Raw genomic sequence first — 13,135 nt, 5'->3', positions numbered from 1 at the left:
CACAACAAAATCCACGTGAAAGGTGTTTGAATCACATTGTGAATTTTTAAAAAGTTCTAAATTTCTCTGCAAAGCAACAAAAATGTTAAATTTCAATGCATCTGTAAAACATAAACACCAATTAAGACAAGATAAGGGAAGCAGACAGATCACTACAAACATGGAGAAAAAGAAATACTGTATGATCGTCGACATGGGAATATCCCCTTATCAAAGTGACCTCACATGGCACAGAACTCCAAAAGAGAGATTGCCCTTCGGTATTCCTGCCCTATTGCATGGCTGAACATTTCTTTTTGTGTATGGAGGTTGAACAAAGAAGCACTAGCATTTCTCCACAGTTTGTCAACGTTGCCATTTATTTGAGAAGCCTAGTGTTAAAGAGCATGTAATTTCCTTCCTTAAATAGCTTGCAATAAAGGTCATGTCAACAGCCTTGGTTGAAGGTGTTAAATAATGGTTTAATAATGTCTTTTTGGAAGGTGGGAAACAAATGGTTTTCAAGGTACTTTTCTAACACGTCAACGCAGCATGTTTCTGAAACTGTGATCTTCTGCAGCCGGCAGCAACCCAAATCGATTGCCTGGAAGATGAGTTAAAAAGAATAGTTCTCAGCCTGTCTTGGGATATATCCCCAGCAGTGTTACATTTGACCATTTGACCCGCAGCCAGTTGTTTGGAGCATGTGCAGTTTAGGAACCTGAATTCACTGCCACAAGTTGCCTACCACAGAAAAGCACTTTTAAACCACCTGGTCCACAACGATTAAGAGGAACTTACTCTGGCTTGTTGCACTCTCTTACTGCACTCCTTATCCCTCCGCCGCATGTTCTTGAGCATGCTCCATATGAATCCCAGGGTCCCCATTCTCCATTCACTGGCCTCGTTGCAATCTCCTTGTTCACACAAAGTCCATGTTGACAGTGCTGCATCAAATGAAACAAAAACTGTATTTTAACCAGTGCGCAGTGGCTGAGAGAGCACGCACTTCATGGAATATCGCTGTTGGAAATTTTTTTAAGTACGTGCTTTACGTCACATAATGATTTTTAATCCATCAGCTGGAAACATAAATTGAACTTTTAAAAACAGACTTTTTAAACAAAAGACTATAGTGATTTGAAATCTCAGCCCAAGATGGCTAAACCCAATTTGCATTATACATTCCACATTCTAATTCACTGGAGTGGAGTCAGTCTGTCTGTCTGCAAAACCCAAAGATAATGACTTCAGGGGAGTATGACAGACTCACATCTCCTGTCTCATCAGCAAAGTATCTGTGGTAATCACTTGAGGTATTGAATTATTGGAGACAGGCCATTAAGATTAATCACTTGGACAAGGGGACTCTGGCTGAGTGAGTTTCCAGACATGAGCCAATTAAGTCACCTCTGGAATACACGGACAATGTCTTTTTTTGAATCTCCCGGCAGTTGGCGAAGGAAGGTCACATGACAAGCCAATCCTTTGTATGTTTTTAGCACATGTTTTCCCGGAAGAACTGAGGACAAGTAATTTAGAAAGATGACCTAAGTGGGATCCTTCCTGTCTCCCTTTTTTCTCCAACCCACCTGATAAGCTTTGAGCCCTGTTTGCTGACTGTGACCATCAAGAGACACTTTGCTGCAGACAGAGATTTCGTAAAAGAATTTAATCCAGCACTACTGTCTCCCGAAAAACCACCAACTCAATCATCTACACCTTTAAATCGGAAACATCAAGAATATCAAATTCAGCCTGATGCCAGCTGAGTCACCAAACTACAGACTGTCCATTCTTTTCCTTTTTTTATGGACTCTAATTTGGTCAAACTCTCCTTCCCCTCTCTGTAACCTGTATTCTGTGTGTGTGTATGCACGCGTTTATGTGTATGCGCTTGTGTGTGCGTGCATGTCCGCACGTGTGTGTTTGTGTGCATGTATGTATATGTGTGTGTGGATGTGGGTACGCGCGTGCACGGAAGTCACTATTTTTGTACTTTACTTAGGCCAATTTAAGTATAATAACGCTAACCTCTTTGTTAAACTCAATAAAACCTATCTTATTAGTTCTTTTATCATCACAACGCGTAAACAGTGAAGTACTCACTGAATTGGGAAGTAAATCCATTTCAAACAAAAAAATCCTGTTGCAATCAAACAAGGAGAGGGAAAAGAGGGAGCCATTCAACCCCTCTCACCAGGTTGTAACAAGAGCAACTCTCACATTGCAATACTGGGGCAGAGCCATTGGTCTCAACCAGGGATTAAGCTTCTGATCAGTATGTGCAACACCTACTGTAAAGTATGTGTAGTGTCAGGCCTGGTTATAATTCACCAACTGCCACACTTCAATCACATATACTCAGCTCATGAGAGTGCCTTCATACAATTAGCAATTGATTACATAGGCAGATTTGCTGGATATTTCCCTGTTTCAGGCACAAGTCTGGGAAGGGCCCTACTTTACCAGGAGGTTTTAGGATGGAAGTGAGTTGCTGCTGTAGATTTGGGAGGCCTTACATAACGGTGAAAGTGGTGAATGGCCCAAGAGGCTTTACACAATGATAAAAGCTGCTACATGCTCAAGAGTCCTTACACAACAGCTTCTGTCATTCACAATCTGTAGCGAGAAGGGCCTGATTGTGCAGATTGGGCACAATTCTCTATCTGTTAACGTTTTGAGTCCATATGACTATGTTTTTTTTCTCTCTATAGATGCTGTTAGACCTGCTGAGTTTTTCCAGCATTTTCTGTTTTTGTTTCAGATTTCTAGCATCCACAGTATTTTGCTTTTATACAATTTACTATCTGCCTGGCTGCAATAGTTGGAGCCAAGGCTGTACCCAGATCCTCCGATCTGAACAAAACTGGGAGCAAGGCCCAAGGCCCAAGGCCCAGAATCAGTAAAAGAAGCTCCAAATAGGTGTCCACCCAATGCACACAGAACAAAGTGAGGCAGAAGGTGCAGTTATGTCACTTCCACCTAATCTGGATGGGATTCTTCTTTCTTGTGTTTGCTCCAGCTCCTCTTGGAGAAGCATCAGGAGATATTTGGCAACACAAAGGGAGAAGAGAGAAAGCAGAGAGAAAGTAACCCTATGATCTTTGGTAGTGGGAAGAAACACAATGGCCTGATTTTTAGCACAGATGGAGAAGCTCTCTGTCACAGTGAAAATGGCGCCAGAGGCCTGAATCCATAAGTCCCATCCTCGAACATGGCCCCCACCAATTTTGCAGGGGGTGGGGTGGGGCAAACAGGGACTTTGCACATCCTTTTGGAGAGGCAGGGTGGGTAGAGGGTCATAGGTTGGCATGGAGGGTATGGGGGGCCATGGGTGGGTGGGGGCATGAGGTGGCATGTTTTGGCATTGATGGGACATGGTGAGTGTGTGGGGCATAAGGGGATGAGGGCAAGAGGGCTGTTTTTTATTTATTGCTTTTTTCACAACTGGACCAAGTGCTGAATCACCAAGGCCAGCCTTCCGCCCAGCCCGCCTCCTCATCCGGCAGCCCGTGCTGCCTCCGAACTGTTTCTAGGGGCACAAGCCGAACTGCAGCTACATCCCTTCCCTGGAATGAAAATCAGAACTTCTGGGGCAGTTTTTCATGAATCAGGTTCAAGGAGCTGCGAATTCTCCTGACTCTACCCTCCCAACTCAGGACCAAAAATTCAGGCCACAGTTTTACATCCAGAACAGATTAAAGTACAAGTCATCTCCATAGGTACAAAGTTGACCTTTCGTCTTTAAGTCACTTTGTTGATTGCTGATTACCATCTGCACAGCAATTATAACAGGAAAATACCAGTCCAAATTTAATCCAAAAACATGTGTTACCACTACTGAAAATGTGAAAAGACCAGTGTAAAATGATCAAAGATGTAATTTATTCTACTGCACATTAAAAGAAATCTTCATACACAACAAAAATGGGCAAATTTCTTCCAATCTAGGTTATGTGCCGTGTAGCAAGCACTGAGTACATTCATCACTCCAACTATATTGTACCTCATGAAGATATAGTTGCTTTCTATTTGCATCCTTATTCACCGTTACTTACACACATGCACATACACACACCTGGATGTATGGAGGGGACCTGGGCAATAGGCCATTCACAACCATTATCCATTCTGCTGCACAGTTAACAAGATGATGTTCTCAAATATAGAGAGACTATATAGCCAAGTTTTCCTGGCCCATAAGTTAGGATTTTCTATTCTTGAGAAATATTCCAACTGTTAGAAGCTGATAAGGGTTTCTACTCAACAGCTCTTCATGTAACTGGTCAACTGGGTGTCAGTTGCTCTTCCTGCCTGAGCTGTCTTGCAGAATTGCTTTTACGGGTGAATCAATCCATCCCGTGTTCCTAGTGAGAGCCATACTCAATGGGAAGCACAGGTTAGGGATAGGACTATAGAACTGCAGTCCTGTTTTTCTAGCCTGTGAGAAACATGGGACCTAGTGTAAGGAACATAACTTTTTACTTTGGTTGGACTGTTGTAAAGATGGTGCCAGAAAGGACTCCTGGACCAAGGGAGCTGCTTGGCAACAGCATTTTAATTGGCTCCTGACCAGGTGACCAAGGCTTTATGTGGTAACAGTGCAAAAAAAAAAGAAAGCTCCTGGCCTGAAAAGAGAAAACATCAAAAATCTCTCTTCATCATTTCGCTATAATGTGCTCTCTCTCTGAGGAAACCCCTGTAAAAAGGAAAAGGGGAAAAACACTGTTAGAGATATTGAAAAGCAAGTTCTCAACCAGTGAACTAAATACTGAAAGTGCTGGAAGACCACCTCGTGTCATCAACAAGAACTGAAAGGAATTTGGAAGATATTGATCAAAATTAACCCATCGAATCCTGTACTCAGAATTGGTGCTACTGAACGGTTTTACCCCATCCTTAAAATCCATGGCTTGTGTCTCTTATGTGTCTTGTGTGTGTGTGTGTGTGTGTGTGTGTATAGGGATTTAAGAAGGGGGTAGAGTTTAGGTTATAGTGTTAGAAATTAGCAGTTCATATTTCTTTCTTTTGCCGCTAGTTAAAGACAATTTATTCAATAAACAGTTATTTACTTATTAAGTTTACAAACCTGGTGCTCGTATTCTGTTAACCTAAATTAAATCTGGTGGTTTGGTCAAACTTTTCACATTTGTTGCGGCTTGGGGAACAGTGGGGCTTAATATTCTCACTGGCTCACTATCCTCAGTGAGTCGTGGCATCAGTCATTAACCTTTTTCAGAATTCAGATTTTCCTGTTTGTCAATAGTCATATCATACAGTTACTGTCTGTAAATAAATATACAGAATGACTCCACGTTGACGTGTCCAATAGAGATTCAGCTCTGCTGAACTAGAATATTGTCAACAATATACAGCAATATTGCACTTAGCATCATTTGGCAAATGAGAATGATTGGAGTCGGAAGAGGGGCACAAAAAGGGCAGATTCTGTGTGGGGAATACTCAGCTCAGTGTCATTAAGTGAGGAAATCATTACTCGCAGGGCAAGATAATCTGTTTCTTTGATCAACGACCCACCATGCAGTGCCACATCATGCACATGATTCTGTAGTAACTGTGTGTAGCAAATCTTCTAGTGTGACAAGTATGCCTAGTAGTGAAAGCATCACAAGTGGGATCGTTCCCATTGCAGAGCAGTTTCCACTGGAATTAGATCCCCAAGAGTACAAGATGTGGAACCAGACTGCAGAGAGCTGACATGGACATAATGGACCGAATGGTCTCCTTCTGAGCTGTAACCATTCTATGATTCTGCAGGTAGCGTTATCTGCATCACATAACATCAAGATTGGGGAGAAGTACCTCTGCCAGCTGGTTTAACTGTCTCAATAAACAATTGTGACTGACAGTGGAGATTGTTTATATATGTTGGAAGATAACCCAAGTGATAAGTTCCCTGATTTGCATTCCTTTCTATCAAGCTTCACAGGAATGTGACTCTAATTTATGAGCCCTTGCTTTACAAATTATCTGATGCTCAGGTAATAGATTATTTTTTTCAATAATAGCTTTGTCACTTGAGAGTTCACTTTTTTTAAAATATACTTTATTCATAAAATATCTGTAAGAACATTCCAAAACATTTCAAAATCGCTATCACCAAAAAGTACAATCAGATTAAACTCTTACACATGGATCACGAGGTGCAACGATACAATGTCACTTGAGAGTTCACTTTTACTCCGATTGTAACTTACCCTTCTCATCACAAACACAGTAATAGAAAATGAGCAACACAGAGTCTTCAGTCTACAAGAATCATTTTGGTGACATATGGCAAATCCTAACAACAGGGTGTTGGAATTTTTAAAAATTCTCTGGCGAAAATCAAACTGAACCACGGAAAACAGCAATGGTCACGTCACTGAGATATACGAGGGTCTAAACTGGTGGCATGAGGACTTGGAAAGTGAACCATATGGAGACACCAAGGTTTCTACTTCAATGAGCTTTCAGGAACCAAAAGAAGAAATTAAAATCAAACTTTTTACACTTCAGTTTACAACAGTCAAATTCTGTTTGACAACATTCCTGTGAAGGGTCTTGGCATGGTTTATGACTTTAAATGCCCTATATAAATGCAAGTTGCTGTTACTTATTTGCCCTCCAATTGTTTGTGCATTGGAGTGGAAGGAGAAGACAATGTGCTGACAAAGCCCCACACAGGCTCTCCATGCCCACTGTACATTCAGGAGAGGCACCACCACTAGGCCCTGGCCTGTATTAAAAGGGAGCAAAGGATGAGTGGGGGTGGAGTGGAAGGGAGAGAAGCTGCAGCATCCTTGCTGCTCTCATGCAGCTGTTAACACCATGAGTAGCGACCTAGTAGCCTGCTGCCTCTTGGCAGTGGTATGATACATGGCCTGAGGAGTAAATCCACAATAAATTGCCATTTCAAAACAAAATTTCATTAGGAACAAAGGCAGAAGTTTTAAAATTTACAATCTAGAATGAAAACTATTAAAGGGCAAACTGTAGTGAAGGATATAAAATATTAAGGATATAAAATATTAAAGACTGAGGTTAACCTAAATTACTTCAAAATAAACTAATGGCGTATTAAAAAGAAGTTGATGTGAAGTAGCAATCAATTGTGAAAGAAGAAATCAGTACTCAAAGAATGGCAAGGTTTAGGATAGACCGTTGGGTTTATTCAAAAGGGATGTGATGTCAGTTTGGGATAGTTAATGTCCTGGAGGGATGAGCTTCGGTATGCTGAAAGGGAGTTTCTCAGTCCTGCCTTTATGTTGTTCTTATCACAGTCAAACTTAATTCTAAAATTTTGCGGCAACATAGAATTTGTTCCAACATTATTTTGCTGCTGGGCAGATATCTCTCAAAGCACACCCTTCATTTTGATACACAAAACATATAGCTCTCAAGAACTGGGCTCTAATGAGAGTGAAGCACACATATGCAAACATATAAAACTCACAGCCTGTAAATACCATATCTTTTGTTTTTGAGTATAACAGCTAATCATTCAGGATAATATTTATAAGTACATACAGTCAATACATTAGCATAGAGTTGTGAATGAAAGGAACATTTTGCACAGAGGCCAGAACATCCTTTAAGAGAAGAATAGATAAATATTTGAGGTACAGGAAGATATAGGAGGCTCTCCAGAGAGAGCAGGGCAGTGGGATTAGTTTTGGGCTGTTCTAGCAAAAAGCCAGTGCAATCACAACATGTTAGATGTCTCCTTCCATCTTATACAGCACTGTTGATCATTATTAAAAATACTGCATTTGGCAGAACTTTTATCCACCAAAATGTAGGGAATCACCTACCGATAATGTTGAGGTTCTGCTGCACCAAGGAGTGCTCTAATGTTGGGAGGAAAAGAAAAGGAAAGTAGCACATTGACCATCTGTTGGGAACAGAGAGAGATGAGGATACTGAGTAACTAGAGTGAGAAAAAAAGAGGCACACTGACCATCTGTTGGGAAGAGAGACAGAAAGAGGAAAGAGAGAGAGTGATAAAAACAAAAAACTGCGGATGCTGGAAATCCAAAACAAAAACAGAAATACCTGGAAAAACTCAGCAGGTCTGGTAGCACAGTGTTCTTCTCCGCCGATGCTGCCAGACCTGCTGAGTTTTTCCAGGTAATTCTGTTTTTGTTTAAGAGAGAGAGTGAGATGGACACACTGGTGAACTCCTAGCAACAGAGAAAAACTTGAAACAATAAAACAGCCAAAATTCCTGGTCATTATTTTACTCTAAATTAATTCAAAATATCCTTGTATTAACTGAAGAATGTCATTTTCTGAATTCTTGTAGTCATTTTATTTGTGAGTTTTGTCCTTTTAAGTCCAACAGCCATCTAATGCAATATTTAAATGAATCTAAATAAATGAGCAGTTCATCCACCTGGCACTCAATCTATCCGATTTTACCCCTTTGCTATATACTGCAGTCTCATCATATGGAGTTATATTCAATGAAATAGTTGTCAGCCAAATAACAATGGATTCTCTCAGCTGCAGAGTCCCCAATTTGTACAGATAGAGATGCTGCTGTAAAGTTAGGAAGACACTGGCAATAGGAAATAATAGAAGGAAACAGTGAGCATACATAATAAGGTGTGAGCCTTGACTCAACAGTAGCACTCTTAGTTTTGAATCAGACGGGTTGTGAGATCAAGTCCCACTTCAAAAGTTTGACCACAAAATCCAGCCTGATAGTCCAGTGCAGTCTCAAGCAACGGGTCCTCTAATCCTCTTGGCAGGAGGCTCACTGCACTGTTGGCCTCTTTAAGGTTGCAGCACAGCCACGCATGTGTTCATCTTAAAGGTAACATTGCTTGTTTGTCCCCTGCATGGCACATTCCCAATTGCTGTGCACCCCTACAGCTTAGAGGAACCACTGGTACCAAGGGAGTGCAACACTGTTGGAAGTGCTGCCTTTCGAGTGAGACATTAAAACTAAGACTTAGTTTGCCTTCTCAGGTGGATGTAAACAGTAACTTTTATCTAGTGCCTCAAACATAGTAAAATAAGCTGCTGTGAAGCAACTTGGGATATCAAACAAAATTTGGCATGGGCCAGAGACATAATAGATCAGAACAGGTAGGTTTTTAAAAAGTCTTAAAGTGGGAGAAAGAGAGACATAAAGGTTTAGGTAGAGAATTCCAGAGTTTATAACCTAGGCTGCTGAAGGCACCGCCACCAATGGTGGGGCAATTAAAATCGGGGATACACAAGAGGCCATAATTGGAGGATTACAGAAGGTTGTAGGGCTACAAGAGGTAACAGAGATTGGGTCGGGGGAGGGGGGAGGGGTGCAAATCCATGGAGAGATTTGAACAGAAGGACAAAAATGTTTTAAATTATATCGGTTGGAATTTTCGGGCCCCGTTGGGTGTCATGGCAGACGGTGGAGGGGAACGACACACACAATGTGTATGGCGAGAAGGCCAAAAATCAGTTTCACATTGTCATGAAACCAGTGTGCGATTATCCACTCCACCCATCAGTGGCGGGTCGTGTTTCCCGCCACCACATGTTGGGAACCTAATTCCAATACTTTAGCACAGGAATGGAGAACCTATGGCCCATGGTCCGGATCCGACCCATTCCTCAATTTCATCCGGCCCACAGCAAGATTTCTAAAAATATAGACCTATGGCAGTAGCAGCTTCAAAATAGCATTTATCATCATGGTTACGAATTGCTTTGGATCAAAGTGTCAGCTAAATTACTGTAATAATATTTAACAGTATAATATTCAAATTCAGCCATCGCATTAAAACAGCAGTTGAGTTGAATGTTTTTGTACTCTCTTTAAAAAACTAAATTAAGTTTATTTTGTGTGTGTGTGGCCTGCGGCTGATTTTGTCTCTGTGTGAATGGCCTGTGATAAGGAAAAGGTTCCCCACCTCTGGGTTAGCATCTCATTTTAAGCCCTGCTCGCCGGAATCATCGCCCCACGCTGGATCATCCAGGCACGTGTGCGTGATTGAACGCCAATGTCTTTCACTACTGTACATAAGTGACATGCACCTGGTGAGACGCGCTTCGGTCAGGATTTGAGCTTAGTTTGCCTACCTTGCTTCAGGAAATACTCAAAGCCATCAGCGTCAGGCTTCACAGGCAATACCACATCACTTTTAGGGGACTCACTGGCAGGTCTCTACCTGGAAGACCAGCCGTAAAGCGGGGGGTAGTTTTTCAATGGCTGCAGGGCTAGGCTTGCTTGGGAAAGAGTGGGGGGGAATTGGCCTCAAGTAAAGGAAGAGGCTGCGGGGTGAGGGCTGTACTGGTGAAGTGGGGTATCCCAGGGTGTGTGGGGGAACACGTGTTGATCTGTGCAAGTGGCCTCAAGATGGTGAGGGCTGAGGAGACAGTCTCCAGAGGAGATAAGGCCAGATAGACATGTGAGGGTGTGTGAGAGCTGATGTCCTTTGAGCTGGCAGTGAGTGAGATGCCAGTGAATGTATGATGACCCTATGAGTGTGTGAGTTTAGAGTGATGAGACGGTTGCCTTACCCTGGTGACATGGATGAGATCATTCATCCATTTTCTGCACTGGATGGCCGACCTCTTGTGTGCAGCATTGGCATTGACCACCTCTGCCACAGTCTCCCAAGATGGAGTGGTGAGACTGATGGGCCTCTGCGGCCAGAGCTGGGTAGAGGACATCATGATGGGCCTCCATGGTATCCAGAAGGCATCCCAGGGATGCATCATTGAATCAGGGGTTGCACTCTTCTTGGCTTTTGGGGTCATGTCTTCACTGAATCAGTCCTGCGCTGCAAGTATTGAGAATTGTGCAAGAGGCTGCAGTTTAAATATGATGCCCTGCGTGCGGAAGCGGCAAGGTGACAGCATGGCAGGCAAATCGGAGGCCGTCCACCAGTGAGACGGCATCTTGCCTGTGGCTGCACAATTAATGAGGCGGGAATGGGACGATATGGCACAAAAACCCGCCATTGCGGCCGGCAGGTAAAACAACATTTTTCCCACCCGCTACCGCACTTTCAGCAAATCTGGGATGATCCTGCCTATTGCCAGACCCCAAGCCAATGCAGGTCAGTGAGCACAGGGCTGATGTACGAACAGGTCCGGATTTGTGCTAGTACATGAACAGCAGACCTTTGAATGAGCTGAAGTTTAAAGAGGAATATGAAATGGTTGAGTCTGGAATTAGCAAAGGCATGGATGAGGGTTTCAACACAGATGAATAGGGCAGGGGCAGATACAGGTGTAGAAATAGGCAGTCTTGGTCATGAGGGTTGTGGTTCAAAGCTGACCTCGGGGTTAAATAGAACAGCAAGGTTGTGAAAAATCCCACAACACAATTTTGGGGAAGAGCCAGCTGAATTCTCCCAGTGACCTGACCAACACTGAGCTCCCAACCATTCCCTAAAACAGATATCCCAGTCATTTATTTCATTGCTATTTATGGGAGCTTGCTGTGCAAAAATTGGCTGCCATGTTTTCTACATTACAGCAATGGCTATACTTTGGATATAATTAAAATATTTTGGAAATGCACACCCTGAAATTGTGAAAGGAGCTCTAAAAATGCAAGCTTTTCTATAATCTAATGCCTTTAACAGAGTCAGAAGCTGTGTGGTTATTGGGATTTTATTCCAAGAATCTCGATAGGTTCATGGATTATAGGTTGATAGGTTACAACAAACACTCGCTTTGCTATTTATTTTTGCAGAGTTTCTCAAAATCTAAAACCAGTTTCTCCTTCCAGATATGAAGCTTTTTAACTTTGGGATTCGCTTGCCAATATTACATGGGGTGAAGATTCAGTTTTGTTTAAAATGGATGGGCAACATTTGGAGAACTTCAAAAATAAAAATATAACATTAAGTTGTGTAACTTTAGAGTTTTTTTCAGGGCTGGTGAGGAAGTCATGATTTACTATTTGAGCTGAAGGGTGACACTGATTGGAACTTTTTCCATCTGGCTTTGCATAAATATCAAGAGGTAATGATTAACTCATGACAAATCTGGTTAAAAAGCCTAAAAATCTGTGGGAGGAGGAAAAGACCGAGAAGGATAAGAAGATATTTCTTGAAGTCTTGGGAAGAATAAGTTACAGCAAGAGTCTCACTATCAGACAGTGAGGGTGCAGGGAGGAGAAGGAATATGTCAAGCAATGCACTTTATGGTTAGGAGTTAACGAGTCAGAAAAGTTCAAAGGAGCATTGATTATAGTATCAACAAAATGCAGAGGCAAAGAAGTTCCAATGAAGAAAGGTTGGAATCTCAAGATGTGAAATAAATTGCATTTCAGGCAACTCCCTTTGTTTCTTAAAACTTGTTCAGGAATGCAAGAGAGATATTTGAAGAACCTTTCCACATATAGGGGCTGTGTACAAATTTCAGACTGGCTTCAGGTATATGGAGGATTTAAACACTTTAAATTTGAAGCATTTGAGGAACTAGGAGTCAGTTGGTGGTCTGAAAGACCATAGGTGATGGATGAGTAGGATTTGATGCAGCATAGGCTATGGGTGCAGAATTTTGGATTAACTGAGGCTTACAGAGGATGGAGGGTGAGATGCTGCCTGGAATGGATTCTAACAGCTGAATCTGGAGGTGAAAATGCCATAGTTATTCAGGGCTCTTCTAAGTTTATCCCCTCCTCTTCTGGTGGCGCAGTGTATATCTCACTTCAGCACTGCTGCTTTTTACTAGGTTGTAGCAGTGTGCAGAGTTCCCAGGGGCCTTTCATGCATAGATAATGGCCCCTGACCCAAGAAACCAGTGCAGTCGGGACAATGGTGATCATCCAGTCCTGAGGTTCCTCTGGCAGCTGGAAATAAATCTGAGGTTATGCCTTTGAAAAATTCAAAGAAATTAGATTTTCATTGTCCCGATCAAGGGCATAAGATGAGACCAAGGTGTAAAGATCCAACATTGTATTACAATGAAATATGTGCAACGAGGGTGTGTAATGTTAAGAATTTAATGAATGTGAGGTGTAGTCATGAGCAAAAGATTTTGATTGGTGGAGGTCATTGATAGGAAAAAGGATGCAGAAATAAAAGCCCTGGGGAACATCTGAGTTACATCTGGGAAACATGCCAGAGGATTAATCATCATTAACACTACACATAGGGCAACAATGAGGAAACCAATTAGCATGAGCATGATATCGGCGTGAGAC

General features: G+C 42.1%; 1 protein-coding gene across 1 annotated transcript in view; it reads right to left on the bottom strand.

Moving 5' to 3' along the window:
• Positions 1-13,135, bottom strand: part of LOC144696757 (A disintegrin and metalloproteinase with thrombospondin motifs 20) — a 440,683-nt gene that overhangs the window by 215,504 nt on the left and 212,044 nt on the right. The window contains exon 12 of the mRNA XM_078568442.1: positions 781-926. Within this exon, the coding sequence (XP_078424568.1) occupies positions 781-926 (146 nt within the window). The remainder of the gene's footprint in view (positions 1-780; positions 927-13,135) is intronic.

The sequence above is a fragment of the Cetorhinus maximus genome, chromosome 22 (genome assembly GCF_964194155.1).
Source record: "Cetorhinus maximus chromosome 22, sCetMax3.hap1.1, whole genome shotgun sequence".
In the NCBI taxonomy this organism is placed as follows: domain Eukaryota; kingdom Metazoa; phylum Chordata; class Chondrichthyes; order Lamniformes; family Cetorhinidae; genus Cetorhinus; species Cetorhinus maximus.
This window is presented reverse-complemented; position numbering and strand designations above follow the sequence as displayed.